Raw genomic sequence first — 27,202 nt, forward strand, 5'->3', positions numbered from 1 at the left:
TACGAAATAATATAATCTTTTATTTCCAGCAATTTACAAGTACCTCTGTTAAGTCCACTTGACAGTGTCAGATTGAAGCAGCGGGGGCAGAACTGATGGAGAAGAAACCAGTTACCACTACTAGCTGTTCATTGGATAACCTGGGAAGTTTGCTCAAAGGGGCTGGGATCTGACTCTCAAGCTCAGTTTAACTCAGGGAAGGTTATGTTTTCTTGTAGAAAGCTATATTAGGGCAATAAGAGAGGGAATAGTATATGTGACGGATTAGACAACCCTCAAGCTAATATTAATTCACTCTAAATCTCATGGGGATCTCAGTGGCTTTGCTTTGGATGAGTGACCACCAATACCTCTGCCCTGGAAGAACACAACGGATGGGATGATTTGTGTACACAAATCAAATGAATACATTATGAAAATGTAACATGAATTAAAAAAAGCTCATATACAAAAAACAAATCAGAAGACCTATAAAACCTACGTGTTGAGCCTTGCTTGTGATTTGTTAAGACATATTATGCTCAATCACCGAACCAGATCGAGTGTGAGGTTTTGCTGGATATTAGGCACCAAACTTTGATATATTTGTTAACGTTTACCAAAAAGAAAAATTACTGATAAATGTACAGTAAACATCTCTACTGGTCCAATGCAAAGAAAAAATGCAACAAAATGAAAAATAAACATTTATAGAATAAATATATTATTTACAAATAGCTTTGTCACATCTATAGAAATAAATAAACAAAGCCTCCCGTCCCCTGAAGAAACATTCACAACTATAGAGAGCTGTCATGGTACAATGGCAGCACCGGATCAGTTGCACAGAAATGTTTGTGATGTTTGAATGCATAATAGTGGTACTATATACATGTGCATATGACACATTTTGCAGCTGCATGCTCTACCTGCACAAGCGCGACCTCTTGTGGCAACGTCTGACATTACAGTACATCTTGTGCACAGTGATCTATTGTAACATTAAACACTATAATTCGCACTTGCAAAGTTAAAAACAGACATTTTAGGGCAGAAACCAAAGTGTTTGACACAAACTGACAAGTTACAGTTAAAACAAAAATGGATATGTTCAATATTATTAACAACGCATTTTTTAATTGTTATGTGCCCGTCCCAATCCATTTAGCTGATGATGTGCGCGAACTGTGAGATTTAAATGGAGCGATGTTTCTACACAGCCCTTTAGCAATGGGAGGCTAACATACAGTTAAACACATTTTCGATAAATGGAGGTCAGTTGCTTTATAAGGCCTGGCTAGTTATTAAAGTATACATTATTTAGCCTACCTGCAACTACTGAGAGACTTTTTATGGCCGAGAAACGAGGTACAGTTTAGCTGCTAGCCATCCTATTCGCCTTTCAAGTGTTTCTGAGTGGCATTAACCTCACAAAAAACATTCGAAATGAAATAATCTCCTCTTCCAGGGATTTTAATAAAGCATTACTTCAAAATCACATTCGGGAACCGGTTACAAAAGCACTTCTTCAGCTGGCATGCAGTGGTACAGCAGTGTAGATGTCAAAATAGCCCTTTTAAGTGTTTTTGCATAATTATACAGAAATTGTTCGATAGTATTGTAAAAAGGCTTTTAAGGCAAAGCGTTTCATGTTTCTTGCCAATGAGCAGGTGCTTTTTTCTTTAGACTAATAATTCACCAATTGACCCTTAGCTTTGTGTTAAAACATTTTGTATTTTGTAGTTGACTGTGATGAGTGTTTCTCGCCTCCAGTTTAAGGCTTTGCATTTTTAAAATCACATTACTGGGTAATTTCATTTTTTTTAAAGGAAAATGGGAGATAAAATGCTTTGCAAATGCATATTTCCTTTCAGCTACATAAGAATAATTTCCAATTAATTTTGGACACTGTGAGCACATTTAACTAAAAATCATGGAAACTCCAGTTTATTTCTGTAGATGTTATGTAAAGCTTGTCTATGTTTCCACTCACCTATTTTTACGTGAATTTTGGGATACTGCATAAAGATTTTAAAAAAGCTGGATGGAAATGCCGAGATGTGCAAAAATTCTTAAAATGTGTTTTAGCATAAATAAGGTCCCCTTTGAGATTCAGTCTCCTCTATTAAGACCAGGTAACCCTTTCAATCTCTAGTCCGGAATAGATGTTCAGGTCATTCTGTGATGGTCCAAAATATATATTTTTGTCTTTAGTTAGCAAAGGTTGTGAGTGCTGCCCTCAAAACACATCATTTTATATAACTAAACCATTTTGTAGCACTTGGTGATTAAGCATTCTATGTTCATTTGCCTCTCGTGAAATATTTCAAGTTTAGGTCGATGTCATCTTTACATGCAGCCAACGCGACTGGCCGTAAAATTGGGCCGAACATCCCCATTGAAAAATAATGAGGACTGCTGTTCTCCCAGTGGCTAAACAACAACGAAATTACAAATCAATACTAAAGCAATAATGCCATCAATATAATCATGGTAGACATAGTAGCCATAACAATATAGATATTATTTCTCTATGTGGCATTATAAATAAAGACATTTGTGTTGCTTGGACAGAGTCAAAGGAAGCAGCGTGGATCAATCACCCACATCTGTGTCCCGATCTCCAATTAGCCACAGGATGTGGAAACACAGAGCCAGGAAGCCCGTCCCCAGCAGGTCTCCCAGGGCGGTCAAGTAGGGAATGGAGAAGTTGTCGGGATCCATCCCTCGACTCCACATCCAGTTAACCATCCAGTCTGCAAGGTACAGCAGGATCACAACCTAGACGGAAAGACAGAATGTGTCAGTGTTGCATGATGAAAATCACCAGGGAAATGCAGAACATTTGAAAAAACATTTTTTACATTTTTTAATGCATCTCTTAACTGATGCTGAAAATTCAGCTTTGAATCACAGTGTCACATGATTCTTCAGAAATCATTCAAATTTTCTGCTTATTTTATTCAGGATTCTTTGATGAATCGAAATTTCAAAAGAACAACTTTTATTCAAAATAGAATTTTTATGTAAAACTGTAAATGTCTTTACTGTCACTTTTGATCACTTTAATGTGTCCTTGCTGAATAAAATTATTAATTTCTTAACACAGTGACCCCATCCTTTTGATTAGTAGTGTATTTGTTTCGCATTAAAGTAATAGAATAGAATTTAATGTCACAATGCACAAACATCGTAAAAGTCTTAAAATAAGGTTAATGTTATTCATGCAAAGCATAATTTCTTAAAGCATCCACTTCACCGCTGGCTTTAAATGAAACTTGCCTGTATATGCAGAGGAAAGGCGAAAACGTTTTTGAAATCAGTGCTACCTGACTAGAGAAAACAAAGAAAAAAGGCTGTTGTCAGGCACTTTACAAAAACTTTACCACCCATAATGCACTGGGCATGTTGCTGTCCAAGGCCACTCCCATCAGTCTGCTATGGATTGACCAGTCAAATACCGCCTTGCTTTAGTAGGAAATACTCTTATCAAACTTTTAGTCATAATGGTATCGACTTTTATTGTTCCCAGGTGCAAGAATTCAAAGAGTAAATGTTTAGCGAGAGTGTTATATTTGGTTTCCAGTGAAGGATCCAGCGAGTTGTATGCAGCGGCTAAAGGCTAAAGAATCGTAAATATAGAGAGAATGCGTGGCGGAAAACCTAAAAAAACTCCTTTTTTTTAGTCAACATTTCAACCTGGATGACCACGAACACCGTGTTTCATGCCAAACGGAAGAGGGGAAAAAAAGAAACACAACATACATTCCTTTTAAACCTCAAATTTCCTTGTAAAGAGGAATACAGTAGTTGGCTCAGGTATACCTGGAGCAGAGCAGCGGCCAGGTAAAATGCAATGAAGACGTAGGTGAGAGAGGTGTGTCCACCCTGCATTGAGTTAATGGTGTACAGGAAGACCAGATGACCAGGAGCGACCAGGAAGAAAAGCACTCTGGCAGAACGGGAGTTGACACCTGATGAGAGAGTAAAAGTTGAGCTAGTCTTCGCATGACCAAACGAATTAAGACAGAATACAGGAAAATACGCTTCTATCAATATTTACTGATTACGTCTTTGCTAATAATAGGTCTGATGAGTGTGCCATTTCTTTACACTCACCTGACCCAAGGAACGAGCCCCAGGGAGTAGGGCATTTTATGGGGGTTGGGTTTGGATCTGCTAAGGGCAGGGCGTTCATGTGCAGGTAGGTGGAAATTCGACTGGCTTGTACCGCCACCAGATTGCCGCCCACACCTGCAGCAGGGAAAAACACACAACACAAGCAATGATCTCCGGTGTGACTAGTGAGGGCTAGTGATAAGGAGGATGATAAGGAGTTGATAAGGAGTCTTACCGTTGATGACGGGCGTGAAAACCGCCATTCCTGCAAAGTTGGGGTTAGATACCGTCTTATCCAGAATGAGGCCTCCAACACTGTTTCAAAAGCACAAAGAGAATAAATCTAATTTTAACGACACAAAGGTACTGCATCTATGGTGTCGGATAAATGATTGACACACCGCTGTCAGACGCAAGTGAGTAATCCATCCATCATAAAGAGGAATGAGGAAATGAGCATCTTTATCTTAATCAGTGTTTTCCTACCTGCTGATAGCCATGGCGATAATGACAGGCTCCCACCCGGAGTAGAGCACTTCTCGTGTGGAAGGTATCCGCCGGGCGATTAGTACCCAGATGGGCGTCAGGGCGACAAAGAAGGCACAAACCATCGGGTTGGCATAATCATTGAATTCTGTAAGGAGAAATTTAAATAATTTAAAGTTAGCTAAATTGAATACATTTTCACATTCCATGTTTATAAATGACAGATGTATAAATATGTATAAATATTATATATATATAAAAAAAAAAAAAAATATATATATATATATATGTATATATATATATATATATATATATATATATAATTCTTCATATTTGAAAGCCGATAACTGATACATTGGCCGATAAATCTAAATCCAAAGTTGTATATAATTTTTAAGAGCCTGATCACAAAAATAAAAGTTTCACCATTTAAAGGGCCGATAACGATAACGTAAAAAATTAACATATATCACCCGATATCGTGCATCCCTAATATATATAGTGGTTTCAAATTGATCAAGCGCTATTAATCGCATCTAACATAAAGGTTTTTGTTTATATATTATATGTGTGTGTATATACTGTATATATATATATATATGCATACATATATGGGTGTGTGTACATCTATTTGACAGCACTATATATATATATATATATATATATATATATATATATATATATAATATATTTATAATGGTCATGAAATCACAATAACACAACATTCTTTTGGTTATAATTTTGCAGCAAGATTATGAAGAAGTTAAGTAAGATGAACGCTTGGTTGACCTACTATTTTCAGTTTGGCAGTTTTAAATGTTTACATCCAGACGGTTTGGTCTTGAGAGGTTTGATAAGATATAAAAATGCAATCATTCTTTACCATAATGTTTCCATGTGCACATTCTCACTTCAGTACTGTTCACCCCACATCATCAAAACACCAAGGTGTTGCCACGAAAAAGCTGAACTTACAATAGTGTTCTTGTGTTGTATCTTTTTAATCGAAATGAGAAAATGTCCTCCCACTTAGAGAGTGTTGTCGCTTTATGGGTCTAAAGGGAGAGACTGCAGTCTAATGTGTATATGAAACAAGCACCCTGAGATTAAAGACACCCTCAGTGCACCTAAGAAACTCGTGAAGCACAAGCTCAAACATGCCCCAATTAGCTCCGCTACGCTCTAACCTGACTCAGCATGATGACTGTTTATACATATTACTCATGAGAATTAAAAGTACACAAAAATCACATTATAACCCTCATCAGAAGTCTTGATAAACTGTACGGTTTTCTATTTGAGTAGATTTTACAAATGTACAGTAATTCATTCCTGTGATTTCTGAAGGATCATGTGACTAGCTGATTTGCAATCATTTGTAATGATTATTAGTGTTAATATTTAATGTTATTGTGGAAACCATGATACACTTTGAGCATTCTTGAATAGAAAGATTAAAAAAACAGCATTTATTTGAAATAAAATAGTTTTGTAATAATTCAAAAGTCTTTACTGTGACTTTTGATCAATTTAAATCAATTTCATGCATTGATGAATAAGAGTATTCATTTAATTTAAAAAAAATCTTGACCTCAAACTTTTAAACGGTAGTGTAAATATAAATATAATGCTTATGTGCAAACTGTATATAAGCGTATACACAAACTTATGCTTACTCCTATATCACAACTGCACTTTTTCATCAGGATTTTTAGATTTACATTACTGTAATATATCTGTGCTCTATTTTAACATTCATTAAAAGCATGTGTGTCTTCTATTATTGTGAATGGGTTGGTGCACAGACTGAAAGCTTGCAGAAAGCACATTTCACTTCCTCAGCATAGATGCGTAAGTGACAAATAAACCTGAAATCACATTTTCTGGTGAAAGAAAGAGCTTGTGGTTTTCTATGAAGCAAAGAAAAACTACCACTGTAATGCTGGCTGACAGATAGGAGTGATAAGGCTTTCTATATAGTAATGGGAAGTTTGTCTACAATGATAGTGTTAATTAAAGTCGTTTTATGGCTGTTAACCTGCAAAATGTCAGGGTAGCCATATTATTGTGGTTTCAATACAGATTCACACACAGTATACTGTACATGTACTTTTAAATTTAATAATGATTATTTCATTAAAGATGCTGGTTTTATTGAACATTCTTATTAAAAAGTAAAGAAAATTGTGTTATTTTTAAACCACTAAGCAAGGGTTGGGATACCATTTCCTCCCTGACTATGGAAGTTCCTCTGCAAACCAAATAAGGTGGCATAATGTGGCTAATTAAAGAAGATAATGAGTTTTGATGTTTTAGATTATTTTCAGTTTTAGATAGATCCATATACCTCCATTGAATTCGACTTGGTCCAAGAAAACAGATGAACGAGAATTATGTTTCTAGGGCAGAGGGTTAATAAGTTATACGCTATAATGTATGTGAATCTGCAAATTTAGTGTGCTTGCTCATACAGTATATCTGCCTGCACTTGGATCAAAAAATGCACTGACTGTAGATATCCGATTACGGCAGTGTTCCCGAAGAGCTCAGCCAAAGAACTGCGGCATTCGCTCACCGAGTTCCTTATACAGGCCCGTGCTGATGCCAGCCAACAGGGCCAGGGTGATCAGGTCACCAAGGCTGGCAGCAATGGGGGTGGCCACGTTGTCTGGGTTGATGCCAACCTTCCGGGATGCAATGATAACCCCGATCATGATAAGACCTGGCCAGAAGAGGAGAGGAAAGATTTGTCAAGTTAGTGTTGAAATGGTGGAATTAACACAGGAGATTGTGTCGATTCCAAACAATGGAGACTATGCATTCTTAGTTTTTGATACCTCCTGTTTGGAGGATATATTTCCACTCTACTGTTGAAATGAGACCTCAGAGCTGCATTGTCTTTCCAGGTTCAAAAACAAGCATTAGCTGTTATTCACCTCAGCTAGTACATATTTGTTTTAGTTGTGAAAACATTGTCATAATGTTTTAAACTATACGATAAGTCATCATTTACCCACCCTGGTGTTGTTCTAATGCCCTTCTTTCTTTTTCGGAACACAAAAGGAGAATTTAAAAAAAAATTCCCACTTACGCCCATCCATATAATGGCAGGGAAAAGCGACCAACATCCAACTTTTTAAAAAAGACACAAAAGTATCACAGAGTGATCCCATTCGACATGTGTCCAAGTCCAAGTGTTCCACGTAAGATAGGATTTGATGAAAAACAAACCGAAATTGAATGTATTATTAAATGAAAATCCTGAGCTTGGCCGTTGATCTTCTGTACTCGACTGTGTGTTCGTGAGACTCCATAAGCACTGCAGTTCACTGTGTACCCCAGAAAAACACACAAGTTGTGAGAAACCAAGACTAAGAAAAACATGGTATGAAATACTATCCTGGTACTTTCTATATCTGTTGTGTTCGTCGCAACAAGAAGTTATCGAGTTCACATCTGTCAACTCTCATTCTGACCGTCATCAGACAAACGTTACCGGTCTGGAGATATTTAACACAGTTAAGAAAGTACATAAATACTTTTTGGGGATTTCTAGGCTTGTTTATTAATCTTGTTTCCTCAAAACTTTTTCTGGGCGAAATGGAACACTAGAACACTTGGAAAATATGACATGCGTCACATGGGATCATTCTGTGATGCTTTTGCATCTTTTTTTAAAAGCTTGATGCTGGCCGCTATTCATTGCCATTATATGGACGAGTGTGAGAGGGATATTTTTAGAAATAGGCATACGGCATTAGAACAACACCAGGGTGAGTAAATAATGACTTAATTTTCATTTTAGGGTAAACAATCCCATTAACATGACTTAATTATAAGTTTTGCTTTATTACTTACTGTATATCCCCTTTATTATTATGAACATGCAAAAAAAGTTTATGCAAAAAAAGTAATCAAAATATCTCACAAATGTGGCATTACGATCGCATTTTTTTGTTGTAGTAAATATATATATATATATATATATATATATATATATATATATATAAAAGTGTTAAAGCTACTTAAAGAAAATATACCAGGTCTGTATTTCTACATTTCTAAACATTGTGTTTTTATCATAAATAATTGAAACAGACACATTTGCAACTAAAATAAATGTTTCTTGGTCATCTTAATACATACACAGCACATTATATCTTGCTCATTTTATTTATTTTCTCTTAAAATGTATTTAACTTGCTGCACTTAGAAGCCATCGAACTGCAACGTTGTAAAAACATTTGATGCTTCCTGGGATGTTACCCCAGACACAAATTAAACTACACAGTGTCAGGTTCCTCAACACAGAGGTACAGTAGATGACTCAACCTCTCACCTAGCAGCAAAGAAGCGATGAATGCGGTGGCCACACTGCTGGCACAGAGCAGGACGGCATGACCCATGTTAAAATTACCCTCTGGAATCCAGCCAAAAATGACTGCAGCGATGGAAGCCAGGAAGCCGACCACAGTAGCCTGAACCTGAAAGCAGGAAGGACACCATGAACTCAGACACCTCTTTTAAACATCATTCCCGAAGTTCAAAGTCTTCTGTCCCGTTCATGTCAAGTTTACTTTGATCTCTTTCATCATTAGTGTACACATGCCATTATTGGATTTTAGGCTAATTTCCAAGAAAAAGATCATCCAATCATTACATAATTGTTCATTCGAGCGTGCAATCTGGAAACGTCAACCCCACATGATATGTGACTCTGGCTTTGTTCATTCTGTGCAAAAATCTAAAAAAAAATTAGGACTGACAAATCTGATCTGTTTCTTCTGAAATCACTGACTTGTTCATTCATTCAATATGCACAACATGTACAGTGCAAGGAAAAATTAAGAAAATATGTTTTTGGACAGCTTCAGTCAATACTATGCACTTCGTATGACGTTCAGTATTGTTATTGTTAACTAATTATCATTTTTGGTCATTTAAATAAAGCTGAAATAAAATAAAAATGGAAATATTGGAACTTTGGAAACTGAAATAAAGTGAAGTACTAAAAATACTAAAACTTAAACTAAAAGTAAAATAAAAACTGAAAATATAAAAAGAAAAGCAAATTGAAAATATCAAAAAATACTATAATAGGATTTAAATAATACTAAAATAACACTGACGCTGTATATGAAAAAAATTATTACGACTAAGACACGTAAAAGAAAAATTAAAAAAATTAATTTAGATTTTAAACCACATTTGGATGTGGATCTAGTAGATAAACATTGGATTTCATATACTTATTTGCTAATTTCATAGTCAGATATGCCAAATAATCAGATTTTCACTGTTTGTCTGAACAAAGCCTTTGTGAAGTGAAGAGTTGGCATGTACGTTAGACAAACAGGATTGATATTTTTAGAGGGTCTCCAACCTGAATTAGTGCGAGGTTTCCCATGATCATTTTCCACATATCCTTGGCGGTATCCATTTGTCCAATATTAGCCTGGTGAGACGGGGGAAGAGAGAACACAGGAAGTCCATTTACAAATGTTCCCATTATAGTTTAACCACTTCAATTTCCTCTGAGCGAGTCTGCAGCACTAATCTCGCTTAAGAGTTTAGATGCGGTTTTATTTTTGCAATCAGATTCAACATGCCAAAAACCTGGGCTAAACTTTCTAAAAAAAATTGATTTACATAATTTTTAATCAAAATGTTATAACTTTCTCTGCCTCTGAAACAACTGAATAACTATTAACCAACTAGATTTTTAATTTCCTTTTTGTAAAGAAGCTGGCCTCAATTTTTTCAGAATCTGGATATTTCTTCAATGTGAATCTAAGAGATTTTTTGCCCATTTTTTCATCCGCTAGGCAAAAAAAAAAAAAAAAATAGAATATCTCATTGCATAGAAAAGCTGCATGATTTGAGGAATTGCAACGCAAGCAGTGCAGGAAGTGTTGCGTGCTACAGCTGAATACTTTGGGTTACGGGTTCAGAACAAAAGCTTTCGCAAGCACAACTAATAATATCATTGTTAAACATTTCATGATCCAATCAAATCCCAACGGATAAAACAAAGCCCGGTCCTAGATAATTTCCCACGGGATATTTTATTTCACTCTTAAATACATGAAACACTGTCTTTAAGGACCCCCAAAAAAACGAATAGTGCTGATACCATCCTCATTAAACTGTGATATTTCCATGAAAACGAAACAATGAAACATACATGGCAGGAAATGTACATTTTGCTGGTGCTCAGGCGCCTTGGGCCCAGTTTCCACAAGAACAAACAGTGGTCAGTTTACAAGACAAAAGAGGGTTTTATGAGCCGGACAGATGCATCTCATCCTCCTCTCCCTACTTATCTCATCTCTTTCAGTGCAGACACTAATGTCAAGTGGCCCCGGCCCTAAAGAGGCTCTTTCCCAACCTGGACCCACTCAGCCGGGCCAATACCTGCCTCAAGAGAATCTTTGTGTCTTAAGAAACATAAAAAGTAAAAACCTCTGAAAACAAAATGTTTTGTGGCTTGTAGTTCATGTCTATTAGCTCTGAGTGCATCTACAGGCTAAAATACTCATATCATTTGACATAAATCCTAGTAAAACCATCTGAAAACCAGCATGTACAGAATACAAGTTATGGGCTATTGCAATAAATACTAGCTTACTACTTACTCCCTACTAAGTAATCACATGACCTTATTACAAATCAGTTTATCATTTTGAATATATATACAAGATGATACATGCAAAATGATGATTTGTGTGTATAAAATATATATATATATATATATATATATATATATATATATATATATATATATATATATATATACACAGTATACACACTTAACTCTTAACTCTTTAAAAAACAGGTTCATTTGTTAACCTGGGAATCGGAGGAGAATTCAAGCACATTGCATTGTGGAATATAGTAGATACAGTACATTTGAGCAAAAAGTAGTATGCTTATCTGGCTATTCCATGCATACTGAAATTTGCATACTGCGCACAGAATTAATACAGATATGATATAATATGGTATTTCAATTGAAAAAAGACAACCCCTTTGATATGTTCTGCCTATTTCAATTGGAAATACATCAACACTGCATGATGTCTGAAAATGTACAGCTTGGCAGGCAATTTCTAAAATGCAAATCTAGTACAGCAGCCCAACACACAAATGTGAAGGAACCAGTTCTCTTTCCTAAATGAGACAGGAAGTAGAATGGCCTAAGTACGTCCAGAATGCATTCACAGAGGCCGACAGCCCAGCAGTCTCTCTTAGACATTCAGTGCACCTCACTGTACCCTTTCATTATGTTTCAAAAGAGCTGTAGCACTTCTGAGCTTCCTGTGAACTCCACCACTTCGCTGCTTTAAAAAACTCAATTACACACGGCATGACAAAATAAACCAGATTTTTAACATGTAAAAAAAAACCCCCCCCAAAAAAAAACCCCCCACCAAAACACGAGTGCTCCTTGCCAGTACAAAAGACGCTGAAACAATGCAAGGATGTTGTCGGTGGTTGCCAGGACCTGTACATTTCTTTTGCCATTGTTAAGGTGTTTTAAATGTTTTTTCACACGTTAGTATGAGAATGCTTTAGGCTGTTCTCGATGTTTTCTTCCATGCCAAAAACGGTGCACCACTCGAGTCAATCCTTCAATTTAAGGCAACATTGCAACCTTTTTTATAATCAGTATTTTTTGCCTGTTTTCTATTAGACATTGATGGAATTTTCCGGCTTTCCATGTTTTCATTGTTATATAGTAGACATTCTGTCTAATTCTGGTATAGTACAGAATCTCTAGATTCAAAAACAAGCGAAGAAGTAGCAGAAACAAGAGATAGAAGCATTGCTTATGCACATGTAAGCTAACGCAATCATCAAACAGCATATAAAACTGCCTAACGTTACCAAACGAAATGTCGAACCCATGAAAAGGCATTGGGCTGTAAAGCTTTGAGGTGTTGATGGACCTGATCTACTCATATGTTTGATCATCGTTCGGAATCGGCTCCGGACGTAGTCTTTCACAAAAACGTGATTTTCTCAGCTTTTTGTTCAAAATCTAGCTTTTTTCAATTAAACCTACCTACATTAAATTGTTGATAAAAAAAATGAAGCTAGACTAAAATATGTTTTTGTTGTTGTTGTTTAAAAGCAGAGGCTCTGATCTTTCTTTTGACCACACTATGATTTTTATTTTTGTGCAATATAACTACTATTTTTAGGATGTTTGATTGCCCAACAGACAGAAATTCCTAATGTGATGCCTTAATAATAATAGAAAATAACAGCACATCTCTCCTAAATAAGCAACACAATTTGAGGCAGGGTGACTAACATGCCAAAGTTTAATTATTAGGGTTCAGGGTTTGTGTGACCTATAGTAATAAAATGGCCACTAAAAGCATCACTACTTGATTCTGCGTGTCTATAAATCATTGTTGTTCGTTCAGTGTTCACCAGGCAGAAAAACATAAATTCTTTCTGTTTTCCTTCAGTCTGATTTCTGTTCTGGCTCAAACTACAATAACAGTAAATTAGCAACACTACTATATTACAAATGTCCTGTGCAACAGGATGAAGGAAAAAGCAGGCAGGAGAGGCCGTTAGTGTGGCGGTTGTAGCCTAAGTTTAAGTGAAGTGAATGCATGCATGTGTGTGTGTGTGTACAGGGGCTCCATGAGGCAAAAGCAAGGAGCTCTTGATTCGATGCCAACCACCTGCTGCTCTCTGAGGTGACCCTACTCCGGTGTTCATGCTGATTGTTCCGCAGTGCGTCCTCACACACACACACACACACACACACACACACACACACACACACACACACACACACACACACACACACACACACACACACACACACACACACACACACACACACACACACACACACACACACACACACACACACACACACACACACAAGAGGAAAAACAGATCTGGGTCGGCTACATAAAAAATAAGAAACGGATCTGTATGATTCATGAGTGAATCTTTCAGACTGGTTTTGTGAACCATAATAAAAGATTCATAAATAATAATAATCTGAATATGAATAACGGGCTTCGCCATAGGGAAAGACCTCTTTCCTCACACAAAACTATTGTATAACTTCAGGAGGCTTGAAATAATTCACACAAATCATACTTTTATAATACTTAGATGGTGCTTTTTCTTCTGTTTGCAACTGCAAAATTAAAACAAATAATCTGCCCAATATCCTTTTGTGCTTTACAGAAAAAAAATAAATAATACAAGACTGGAATGATTCGTGGTATAAGTAAATGACAACATTTTAATTTTTCAGTAAACTATTCTTCCTTCAACAACCTGCCACTAACTTATAAGTGAGGGTCCAAGAGACGACGACAAGCTCTAGGCAAATCATTCAAATCATTCAACCAGATTAGGTGCTTTGTACTGTGGAAAGTTAACATTTTGACAAACAGGTTGTCAAGCGAGCACAGGGTTTACGGGATCTAATATTTAATAGGATAAAGAGCTAACACCCTCTGACTTAATATAACTGGAACACTGTATAGCATGCGGTTAGTCACCTTCCAGGCATTGTGGAATGACACAAACACAGACAACACCATCATTGTATAATTAACTACCTGACATTTAAAAATAGCTAGAATCAGAAACAAAATCACGTTTTTTTACACACAAAAAATCACCTGTTTACATTCAATTTCACATAAAGCAACAGTCTCTTTCTGGTAAAGGAAATATTGAAATTAAATTAAAAAATGAGCATTACAATTTTTCGATAGCTTTCATTAAATATCAAACCAGGTTAAACTTTAAAGCTACAATATGTAATTTTTCAGGAATCGCTAACCTCTTACAATAACAAAGGCGTAGGTTTATGACGTATAAGCGGAATTATGGAACTTCGTCATGCTGATGGAGCTAATAATATTTATGGATGAGTGAATATATTGAGGTTTTGAAAGTTATGTTATTCTATGTGTTAGTTTGCAGGGTTGCCAACTCTCACACATCTGGCGTGACACTCACGCATTCAGCCTCAATCTCACGGTCTCACGCTCAACAAAGAAATCTCACGCTAAGTTAGACATTCTTCTGTGCTGTATTTTTTTTTCACTCATGTGCACTAATTTCCAAAATATTAAGCAAGTTCAGGCTCTTTACTACTGTTTGGACCACTGCATTTTGTCACGCAGCGAAAAATCGCGGACAAAGAGGACACTGACACCGACAGACTAGACAGAGAAGGTTACTTTTAAGATGGAACAAATTCTCAGCTGTCAGATTCTGTCAATATTTCCAACGTTTTGGCGCTTTTAAGTTTGACAGATCGCTGTAGCGCGTCAGTTCAAACGGCACGTGATACAGTAGCCTACAACCCCCCCCCCCCATCAACAAATCTCACTCCAAGCAAAACTCAAAAGTTGGCAACTCTGCAGTTTGTCTGTATGAGACTAGCAGTAAGTTAGATCTAAATTAGAATAACATACTGATCATATTCTAACATTTCATCATGTTGACCTATATAACATTGATTAGTTTTATGTACATTTGCTCACCTGTCTAATAAAGTACATGCAAGAGTGGCGTCTCTGTCAAGTCAAAGTTAGTCTCGCCATCTCGAAAACCCCACGCTGATATTGATTCTCGTTTTAGTTCTCCTTTTGTCCCAAAGTCTGCTTGCCATGGTCCATAATGTTTGAACGAAACAACAACAGCGTTAGAATGCCACGTAACGCAGTTGTCCAATTCTGTCGCCATGGTTGCTATGGCAGTACGAGCGGAAACCAGGGATAACGCGGATATTACGCCATTGACAGGCGACAAGTGAACATGGATGAGCCATTATTTAAAATTGGAATTTCTCTGAAATTAAAAATCAGTTTTTCTATTTGAATACATGTTAAAATGTAATTTATTCCTGTGATCAAAGCTGAATTTTCAGCATCATTTCTCCAGTCTTCAGTGTCACATGATCCTTCAGAAATCATTCTAATATGTGAATCTGCTGCACAAGAAACACCATTAAACCACTTATAATAATCAATGTTAAAAATAGTTGTGCTGCTAAATATTTTCATGAAAACCATGATGCATGTTACATTACACGTCTTTACTTTCACTTTGGATCAATTTAATGCATGCTTGCTGAATGAAAGTATTAAATTCCTTTATAATATATACTTAAACTTAAAATAATTTAGCAGATATACACATTTAAAAAGTACAGCGTTTGTAAGAAAATGGGCCGAAAATATTGACATGACATTATATTGTCTCTTGAGCGTTGTTCAATAAAATGCTCGGTAGCATAATAATGTAAGAATGCAAAATAGCAATAGCAAGTATTAAATCATAGCTATTTAAAAAAAGAGACGCCCATTGATATGTCCCATCCCAAATTCCAGCTGGAATAGGAAATACATTGACACAGGACAAAAAAATTGATAAACCATTACATGGGCTCTTCAAATGGGTCAACTTTCAACAAGAAGAGTCTTTTTCAAAGGCAAGAAATGAAAAATGTGGTCATGTGGTTCTAATTCATGCTGTGAAAGGAATTCAATCTTTTCTGAAGTACCGTAAGAGCATTAAAAAGCAACAGTGCTGTTAATCTGCTGATAATTAGCAGTGGGCTCTGAGAAACAGCATACAGAAGTGAAGCACTTACTGTAGATTTACAGCACACAGGTGACCTCAAGACTGCGGGGTTGCTCGTGAATCACTTTTTCTGAGTGTGGGTTTGCACCTAATTTAAAGTGTTTAATAAGTACAGGTATTTAATCAGGATTAGTTTACCCAGAAATTAACAATTTCACATCATTTACTTACTCCCATGTCATTCCTTTTTTTCTTAATATAAAAAAATGACTTGAAAGTGAGTAAATTATGAAAAATGTGATTTTGGGATGGCTTATTATCTTGCTTGCATGCTCTCATAAGTAATTAAATTAAAAACAATGTGATCCACAGCGTGCAAACACTGCTCCAAGAAGTAACCAGCAAACGTGGGCTGTGATTAAACATGTTATCTTGTGGCAGGATCTCACAGAACCACAGCACAAAAGAATGTCTGGCTATGAACCACAAACCTGGCATATCCGAGTCCAGCCGAGACACATCGAGTGTAGGAGTAACAAGGGGAAGTGTACTGTCATGTGCTTAACAGGATTTAAAATGATGTTAAATTGACCATAGTGTCCTACATGATGTCCCATTAAGCTCTGAGAGAACGGGCAGACAGCCCAAGTTATTACCCTAGATTTAACATACTTCAATGAAGGACAATGAAGCTTTCTGAACACGTTTAATAGTGGATAACTGACCTCCTAGTTGCTTTTTACAGACATATGTACATTCAAACGCAAGTAAACAAACTCGATTTCTGAAGAAAATTTACACTCATTCAAAAGTTTGGGGTTGGCACGATTTTGTAATGTTTTTGGGAAAAGACTTTGTGCTCACCGAAGCTGCATTTATTTGAACAGTAATATTGTGAAATTTTCTATTTTAGTACATTTGAAAATATTCTTATTATAAATATTATCATGACGACAAAGCTGCATTTTCTGCATCATTACTCCAGTCTTCAGTGTCACATGATCCTTCAGAAATCATTCTAATATGCTGATTTGCTGCTCAAGAAACATTTGTTTATTATTATCAATGTTGAAAACAGTTCTCCTGCTATATATTATTGAGAAAACCATGATACATTGTTTCAGGATTCTTGGAAAGTTCAAAAGAACAGCATTTATTTTAAATAGGAATATTTAGTAACATTATACATGTCTTTACTTTTACTTTTGATCAATTTAATGCATCCTACTTATCTTACCCCAAACTTTTGAAAGGTAGTGTAAGTGTAAAATGTAAGTGTTGTTTGCAGAGCCGATCCTGACCTCCCTGGGGCTCTAAGCAAAATTCTGTTAAGGGGTTTTAACCTCATTTCGTGCACGCGCATATGAACGCATGTTAACGCGCGACACCGTTATATTTTCCAAGCTGCTTATTTTCCGTTGCCCTTCGTCATTTATCAAACGTAAAAAATAGATGCACAAAGTCACAGAACACAGCCCTGGAAGTGGTCGGCATTAGCAAGCAAGACACAGACAGACCAAAAGATGCACTGCCCAGATCGGGTTACACAAACTAGAGAGACATGCACATCAACTTAGCTTTACTGTTCTCTGCTGACATCAAACTTGGAGAGGAGAGAACACAAGTCTGCCTGATTGCTGTTCCAGCAACTCTCTCATTCTGTTTTTTTTTTCTCTCTTTTCATGACCAGAAGGTTACGCATTTTCTCATCGATGTTGTAAACTTTGATTGACGTCCTTTGACACGAGTGGGAGGGAATTTATGGGGCCTTACGCAACTTGCGTAGAGTGCGTATAGGGCTGATCGGCTGTTTGTCTATACAAAACTCATTGCCAGGCCATTGTTCTGCAGTTTCTGGGGTGTTTTTGGAAGTTCCTAAGTAAGCAACAACATAGAAGCATCCAAAAAACCCTGGCAACCCCACAGCAAATGTTTGAAAAATGAGTTTTTTGTAAGGCATATTAAAAGTCTAAGACATTTTTATCATCTGATCACTTAGAAAACCAATAGCACACCTCCACTCACCAATCCTTCCTAAATGCAATTGCCCTCAAACTATATTTCAGTCAACGGCTCTCTATCTAACCCCTGTTACGCCAATTTTTTCCTTCAAATGAAAATATAAGTGTAGTTTCAGGAATGATTCCTCCTGATTCCTGAGGAATGATTCCATCTGAGGTAACATGGAACTCAAACACACCTATGAAAGCTGCACAAAGGCTGAAGTAAACATTAGTCACCATCCAGACAATAGTTAACCACGTAGGTGAAATTGCGTCATGAAAGTCCATATTTTGACTTCTCAGTGATATGAGTCAATAAATATGCTGGAGTTCATTCTTAATGTTACACACTGTAACAGTCTTAATTGTATTCTGTTTTATCAACATTTATCTGTTATTCTATTTTTAAACAAAAAATGGTTCAATCATGCCCATTGGAAATCTAATGTGTTCAATATTGAAAGACTTACCGCGGTAGACAGTCTGGACGCAAGGGTCATCTCCAGGTTCCCTTTCAGGCCCAGGAGAGCAGGCACCAGGATAAAGACTTCAGTCACCTCTGTGAATACCGTCCAATGCTATTGAGAAAGAGAGACTTTTAGCTATAAGCATCACTAAACATTAAAGCCTAACAACAACTAGAGATCTTCTGTAAGCCATGTTGGAACTAAAGATCCTGTGATCCCATGTTTGTGATCTTCTCAACAATATCTCACAATGTTCTCCTATCAGCCAATATACCAAAAGATCTCAATATAAATATCCTGTTGGTCTATTTACCTTTATGTTTTAACTTGTGGGGCTGTCATTTTTAAATAGGGAAATCAGAAATTGCAAAATAATCATCATAATCAATAATCAAACATAAAAAAGATGTGTAATAAGATTGTGGATCGTGATCCTGCCAGAAAAAAATAGCTATTAGTGCTGTCAAATTGATGAATAGTGATTAATCGCATTTAGCATAAACGTTTGTAATATACAGGATTATATATATATATATATATATATATATATGTGTGTGTGTGTGTGTGTGTCTATGTGTTTGTGTAAATATATATCTCTATCTATCTAAGCTGTGACGTAATTTCCCCCCTTTTTTCTTATACTATATATATACATATATATATTATATATAATTTTTTCCAAATATGTATATTGCTTCAATGCAAATTAACAAGCGTACCGTTATTTGCTGCATAGTGACGTGTGTGTTCAAGTAAGCCAGATACGGGCAGATTCTCCGCAATAAGGCTGTATTTAATATATGACTCAAGAGTTGAGTAATTGCACTAAATCTGCACAGATTTGGCTTACACGAACTTCCCCAGCAAAGTGAGTAAACATAATAAGTAACACGCCAAATTGGCTAGTGATTTGACAGCGTTACCCGCCACAATTGATTTTTACCCGCATTTGAGTTTTCTGTATAAACTTTGTCTAAATTTTTTCCTAAAATTCCATAAAAAAATAAAAATGGACACAAACAAGTCAATTGCTGGCATACACTTATGCAGAGCTATAACATGTGAATTAGTTCATATTAGGCAATAATATCATATAACTATTAGTGCTGTCAAATTAATTAATAGTTTATTCACATCTAACATTAAAGTTATATATATATATATATATATATATATATATACATACAGGGTTTGAAATTAGCACCCGCCAAATGCGGGTAAAAATGGAATTTTAGGGAAAAATTGAGACAAAGTTTATACAGAAAACTCAAATATATCTCCTGAGCTACGAAAGAGCAACCATGAAATCATCTTCTGTGGAATCCTTGCATGTGAGATTAAACACTAAAAAACAAACACACTGTTCCATTTATAACAAAGTTTCCAAGGGGAAAAGCTCTGATAACACTGAACTTATCATCTGCCAATGTTAAACTCAGGCCAATTTCAGGTTTATTGATGCCTCAGTCTATTTGAAGCTCTTCCAAGCACCCGACTTGAGATGTCTGACCAAGTTGATGACTCTGGTAACTGGCAGGCTGTTTTTTCCCATTAGGCTGCGGTGCATTCGATGCAATGCAGCAGCAGGCAGTATAGATCAATACATAGAAGGAGTGCTTATCTTTAGACCCATTCCCACTGGTGCACAGCAATTACAGGCCTGACACGGACTAGCTAAATCAATTCTAGCAGCATCTTCAGAGAGTGAGAAAGTGTGGCGGCCCTGGCGGGCACTGCTAACGTACCGTTAGAGAAAAAGTGAACGGTAAACATGACACACAACAGCACAAAATCTCCTACAAATAGCAGCAAAAAGCAGTAGTTAAGGAGTTTGAGCGGTGCAGCTTCCAGTAGGCGGGTTTTAATTGCCGTTTCTTTTTCCTTGAGTCTTTGGCAGTGCAGGGGCCACTTTTAAAAAAGGACGAACATCAATTGGGAGCTGGCGCCCAGCCACTTTGTCTTCGGTTCCCTTTGACTGAACCTCCTCTACTCTGTCTATCTCCCTCCCCCAGAACGATGTTGTCTTCAGGGAACAGAGCAGTCCTGGCTAATGCCTCCATGTGCCTCCCAGGGTTCTGCGAACTTGACGCACAGCAGTGCAGGCATGCAACCGGAGGGGGGCTTGGATTGCAGGATTGTGTAATGTTGGCTGGCAACGCTCCTCGGTTCCAGGACCTTGGTCTCCAAGGCTCAGAGTATAAGGTCACAGAGGAATTCTGAAGACACACTACCAACCTGGGGTGTGTTTAACACCGGTGAACCTGCAGTGATCTATGTGCATGCTAAGATTTGCAAGATAAACTTGTCAATAGTACAGCAGCTTATAGGGTTTTTCACAACAAATTTGGTTCCCAATGAACCTTACAGTGGACAGTTCTTAAAAGAACCATTTTTAAAAATCCAAAGAACCCTTTTCCACTATAAATAACCTTTGGTGTAATGGAAAGGTTCCATGGATGTTAATGGATCTTTATGTAACCACAGATGCCAATAAAAATCTCTATTTTTAAAAGGTGTCTATCGACTGTCTATCTTCTGTGGAACACAAAAGAAGACTAAACTATCCCTTTAATAATCTGGAAATCGTCTGGAAAATGTGATTAGTGCGTAACCATCGCACATTAACAATTTTGCTTGTTAGTTTGTCTATGCAGCTTCTATTGAGATCTTAATGGTTGCAACAAGGTATTGTGGGTTGCTTACTTACTGAAAACAAACAAACAATGAACAGATCTAGATATGGCTAAAGTCTTTCCATTTAAGTCTATGGGACATTTTTCCAAGGTTTTTTGTCCATCAGGGAAAAATTTTAATGCCAGGTTCAGACTACATAATATTTTTGTCTGTTACTATAGTCACTGTGTCAGATTATGTGATTTTGACCCTTAAATTCTTGTCGTGGACAAGAAACACCTCAGACTACACGTTTCTTCCCTACCAATTATCGCTTGCCATCTTTAACGACGTGCGTGATGTCATTGAGACGGTGGAACTAGCGACTGACTTCCGGAAATGTAAGAAACAGTCTAAACTAAAATGAAAATATTAAAATAAAAGCTAGTTTAAATATTAATAAATACCTAAATACCTAGCATTTAATAACACTGCCAACAATATGGGACGAACTACATATCATAGATAAATAAAGATAAATATTAAAGGGATTGAAACCACTGTAAACCAGGGTTGTCCGGTTGGAACTGAACTCTGCAGGACGGTAGATCTCCAAGAACAGGATTAGGCACTCCTACACTAAATCCAAAGTAATATTGACACTAGCCTTGGCAACGCCACTAAATAATCACATCAAATCTTACATGTTAATTGTTCAAGGAAATTAGATGATTTATGTGTGTTTGCAAACACAAGTCACTAGTTTGATCTTTGAGATACTAGGAGAAAAAAAGGGGGAATGTCTGTGCCTGTTCCTGACCCCAGTTACTCCACAGGACGTCTGACACAAAACATGCTGTTTGCACGTGAAATCAGTCAACTGCACTCGTGAAAAATAGAAGTCAGTCATGTGAACAAACATTAAATTGAACAACACAGAAACTTACAATAAGATCTCAGCACACGGAGGGTTAGGACAGGACATTATGCTTGTCTGTCTGCATTGAAATCTGTCAAAATGCGATGACGATGAATGTGGTGAACCCTAACTGGCTTCCTATCAGGCCTTAATGTTTAGTCTGTCGTTCTTGTGGTAAAAATAGTTTTTCACACATTCAAACTTCAGCACAAACAGGTCTGACAAGAGGTTTTCTAGCACAATACATTCCACATCAGCAGGCTAAAAGGCGAAATCACCAAGTCGGCTGAAAAACAAGTTTCCATGCTGTTTAACACTACAAAGGGTGTGGAGCTGTAGTGAGCTAAAACCTCATAAATGCACGTGTACGTGAACAACTAGTTAACTCTCTTCCACACAATTGGTTATACAATGTATTTACGCCAATCCACAGGTCTACACCCTTTCCTCAGAAAACAACAAGTAATAAACAATAACTCTTTGGATTTCAAATATGTGATTTCTATCGTTTACTGAGGAAACTGAGGAAGTGAGGTAAGTATTACATGGAACAAGACACCTCTTCAGAGACTCTGTATGCACACTGTTTTTGAAAAAACAAAAAAACACATGGTTATCCATTCTTGCATCTAGTACCCAGGGTACAACAGGAAGTCAGACGTCTATCTGTAGAGTAGTGCATTTTCAGTAGGTAGTACAGATACAGTACAGCACTGTGGAATTAGAGCAGCCAAGAGTAAAAAAGGTTTGAGCTAAATGTGAAAGTGATATGAAGACACTTAACTTATTGACTTTATGTTTATTAGACTGACCTTAAAAAAATATTCAACCTGTCAGCCGAGATGTGCTTATTTTTAAACAGACCAACCGTAAAAACATGCACATACATGATTGCATTAAGTCTACTGGAAATCTATCTATCTATCTATCCCGTGGCAATGTATCACTGTTGGAAAATAGACCCTATGTAGATTTCAATTATTTATAGACCTTACACATCCTCTAAATAAAAATCGACACCATTACACCCTTCCACGTGCTGTTGAGGACAAGAGAAGTCCTCAGAATGGAGCAGCACATGCTCACTGCTTATTTGGAAAGAACCTGATGCAAGCAACCAGCATCTGAAGAGCGTAACACGTGCTCACTTGAAAACCTCTGACTGATGGGCATTCTGTCAATGGCATCACAAGCATGCAAAACCTCAGAACGTGTCCCAATTAGTTTTACTTCTGACATTTGTACTGTACATGTCAGGCTTTGATGTAGTGCTTCATTTCAATAAACAAGATAAACAATACTGAATAATAAAAAATAAATATATTCCAGAACAAAATATTCTCATAATATTCCAATACTGGAATTTTTTCCCACATATTTTCCTCCAGAATCTTTTTTAATTATCTGAAATGTTTTGTTTTATCTCCAACATTTACACTAAACACAAGGAAATTTGGTTTTACTCACTTGAACAATGTCCAGAACCATGCCAGCTGCAACTGTCCCAAACCCTGCCAGCAGGAAAGGGAACAAAACCTGGAGTCCAATGGAGAAGGACGTTTCCTTCAGTGGAGCCGGTGGCACCGGGCTTTGGTCCGTACTAGTGTCATCACTCTCATTGCTTTGGCTGGCGTTCTCCAGGAGTGCGTCCTCTTCCCTCTGGCCCTTCGCGTTGGCCCGACAGTCGAGGACCACCATGTCCGGCCGTTCATTCTCCTGATCCCCGCGGTCCGGTAAGGAGGTCACCTCTGTGAGTTCGTACTCCCCGGGAGTCTGCGGCACCTCCTCGGGGTTGTCGGGTAGTATTACCGGATGGACAGACCCATTGGAGTGGTGGTATGCCGGCGGCGCCCCCTCCTTCTTCATCTCTATCCTTTCCGTCCCGGTGGACATGTCGGACAGTTTGTCTTGATCTTTCGACCAGAGTACCATGCGGAGGCCTTAGGATGAAAAGTGTCAATTAAGAAGAAATTAAGAAGCTTGAAGGTCTTACTTAAGTTTAGATCAGCCGTTCACCTGATCTCTGGAGATAGTTTATCCCATTAAAGATGGCTGGTGCTGATGAATGAGTCTACAGGTCGAGGAAGAGAGGCAGGTAAGTTCCCCGTCTCCAGGTTTGTGTAAGATCCTGCCTGAACTTGGGTAGCATGCAAATTATATTCCCCATTCAAAGCAAATGTTCCTTTAAGACAACAACAGAAAGCTGCATGTTAGCCTGTGTGCAAAAAAAGAAAGAATCCAAGTGAGTTATTCTTCAAAAAAGGGACAAAGATGGTGTCCCGTAAGTGCATAATTTCACAAAAATGAACGAGAAAAATGGTTTCTGAGGGTCCTAATGAACGTCCGATGCTTGTGTCTCTTGAAGGCACCTGAAGGCATCTATATAACTTTCCAACCAGTGCTGGGCAGTTGGAGGACTGGAGGCGTCTCACTTTACACCACGTGGTAAAATGTTTTTTGAAATGTATTTAAAGGTCTCTGGAGCCAGGGTACTGTTACAACTCACTGAAATGCCTGAGTCTGATAAGGTCGACTTGTCACCTGCCAAAGGGAATGGCACCTATTATAACTTTTTTAATGATTTGAGCTAAAAAAATTCTACTTTCTTCAGTTTGGATCAGAATTTCAGATAGATATACTGCAGCTATATCAACCTACTAAATTATAAACTTAAGTTTAAATGCTGCCTTAATTTTAAATTAAATGTGAGCTAAGACATTTTTTATACTTTGAATTGAATGACTTAATAAAACCAAGCTAAAAAATTTAAATCCCCTAAAGAAATTACACAAATACAAATAATGGAATATTTTGCACATTATAACATAATGAAATATTCACAGTATAGAGGCAGACAGACAAACAGACAGACAGATAGATAGACAGACAAACAGACAGACAGATAGATAGACGGATAATAGACAGACAGACAGACAGACAGACAGACAGACAGACAGATAGACAGATAGATAGATAGATAGATAGATAGATAGATAGATAGATAGATAGATAGATAGATAGATAGATAGATAGATAGATAGACAGACAGACAGACAGATAGACAGATAGATAGATAGATAGATAGATAGATAGTTAGATATCAAAAGCAACAGTGATTAGAAAACATTGAAAAACCGGCTTGGCAAGTATGACGGGACTCACTTTCCGCCGGACGTAAAAAGTTCATAAACTGACTATGACGTGATATACTTTTAAACATGAGTCATGACGAAACATTCTGGGCGATTCTTGAGAGAAACAAGCACCCAGAAACGTTTTTTTCGGGACGGCAGAAAGAGGGAGTATACGAGCCAACAACAATTTGCTCATTACCTCCGCACTGAAACAAAATCCCTACTTAGTAGTCCGATCAAATCCAGCGCAGCATGGGACGACGTAAATTAACACGGCTCGGTGCTACTTCACACGTATATCATTCAGTAAAGAAAGTTTATTCCGTTCATTTAAGACTTATTCTACACTTTACAACAGTTTGGAACAAAGTGGCAAAAACAGTTGCTGTTTTGCAGGACAAAACAGTGCAGACTTGTGTGTAAGCATCTGGCACTTATAGGTTCTTCTGAGGTTCTGTCGTGCACTTAAAAGTTTAGCAAGAACCCCAATAAACCCCCAATTTTGGGTGTATAAGGTTCTTGCGCTACTATGCGGTTTTGTTTGAAAATTAAGTTCTTTAAGTTCTCTAAAAAATACTTTACATCATACGATGGGTGATCTGAGGTTTACAGATGACTTTCTGAAGATAAACTACGGAATAAAGTTCTTTGTGGAACTTCTGCTAGGGTAAGAAAAAAATCTTTAATTTTCTAATTTTAAAATAAAATTAAAAATATACAATTGGATAGTTTTAAATATTTTACACAACCAATGTATATTAGACCATGAGTTAATCACGTGTGATTTATGGCTTTTAAACACATTATTAGAATAGAGCTTTTGCAGTGTTCACATTTAACGCCTATTGAGCATAATAAATAACAAACTACAATTAAACAGATATTATGTGTCATATCAGGTAACAATGTGGTATTAAAAACGCAGGTAGCCTAAATGAAATACCTCTGGTCCTACCTTGGATTGAAGACACTGCGGACCTGCTGTCATTCTCCTGTCACTCAGGCGGATCTCTGCCCTTATCTATGGTTATGGAGCCGGACCGTGATTAATCAGTAACCTCTCGACTGAGGCTGTCAACTCCGATCCGTTACATTGTTCCATTTGACACGCGCTCGTTCCTGCGCATCTATATGACAGGAGGAAGTCGCTAGGAGGGCGACGCTGACGAAAATTTCGAATCCTACTATGGAAAAGGCTTAGTTCATGAATATCTAAATAGATCTCACAGGCGTTGCTTGGTAACTGTTCCGGAGCGTCCAGTCACGCAACTACTTATTATTCATGAACCCAAGCCTTCGTCCTAGTAGGATTCGTTCCTTCGCGAACTGACTAGAGTAGAGTTCAGCCAATCAGAAAGCGGAGCGTCACGGTACTTAATTAACATTCATGAGACAAGCCTTCGCTGTAGTAGGCCAAGAAGGGATCGCGCGTGTGTTAATATGTGTTCATTTACAAGCATCAGGAAGCGCAGTTGATTTTAATTTAACACCACCCTGGATAATCATTGAAACGAAATATGTTTATCTTCCTGATACTGTTTCCGAGGGCTGTAATACATTCACTGCACCCAATACCATATTCAATTAATCAATAGCCTATAAATTAATCTTCACACGAGAGAAAATTCTTAAGATAATTTCTTTTAAATTGCCAGAAATAAATTACGTTACGTGCAGCGACAAATAAAATGAATTAAAAAACAAAACAAATGTTTTGTGGTAAGGTGCATTAGATCCATTATTAAACTACAGAGAGCACTGACTTTTTTTATTCATTTAACGCAAAAAAACAACAAACAAAAAAACTTAATGAATACTAACAGATTAGAAGAAAATGTTGCTGCCTTAAATTTTAAGTACAATCAACTTGGATGTTTAAGTAATTTCAACTTAAATTAGCCTACA

At 37.1% G+C, this 27,202-nt stretch overlaps 1 protein-coding gene across 8 annotated transcripts; it reads right to left on the bottom strand.

The window, feature by feature from the left end:
* Nucleotides 1-26,485, bottom strand: slc41a1 (solute carrier family 41 member 1). 8 transcript variants are annotated; one of them, XM_077204002.1, is made up of 12 exons: nucleotides 26,253-26,485; nucleotides 24,180-24,345; nucleotides 23,631-24,103; nucleotides 18,635-18,742; nucleotides 9,968-10,039; nucleotides 8,924-9,068; nucleotides 7,160-7,306; nucleotides 4,585-4,732; nucleotides 4,334-4,413; nucleotides 4,099-4,233; nucleotides 3,805-3,953; nucleotides 1-2,760 (listed from the first exon to the last, which is right to left on the bottom strand). In XM_077204002.1, the coding sequence occupies exons 3-12, from the start codon at nucleotides 24,093-24,095 to the stop codon at nucleotides 2,575-2,577; spliced, it is 1,635 nt and encodes a 544-aa protein (XP_077060117.1). In that variant the 5' UTR covers nucleotides 24,096-24,103; nucleotides 24,180-24,345; nucleotides 26,253-26,485; the 3' UTR covers nucleotides 1-2,574. The 8 variants fall into 8 exon arrangements, with proteins under 8 accessions (XP_077060117.1, XP_077060123.1, XP_077060124.1 ...); XM_077204008.1 differs by having other exon boundaries at nucleotides 24,180-24,704; nucleotides 26,253-26,430; XM_077204009.1 differs by having other exon boundaries at nucleotides 24,180-24,378; nucleotides 26,253-26,426.
* Between the last annotated feature and the right edge of the window lie 717 nt (nucleotides 26,486-27,202).

The sequence above is a fragment of the Siphateles boraxobius genome, unplaced genomic scaffold (assembly GCF_051911475.1).
Source record: "Siphateles boraxobius isolate OS27281-9 unplaced genomic scaffold, OSU_SipBor_1 5, whole genome shotgun sequence".
NCBI lineage: Eukaryota > Metazoa > Chordata > Actinopteri > Cypriniformes > Leuciscidae > Siphateles > Siphateles boraxobius.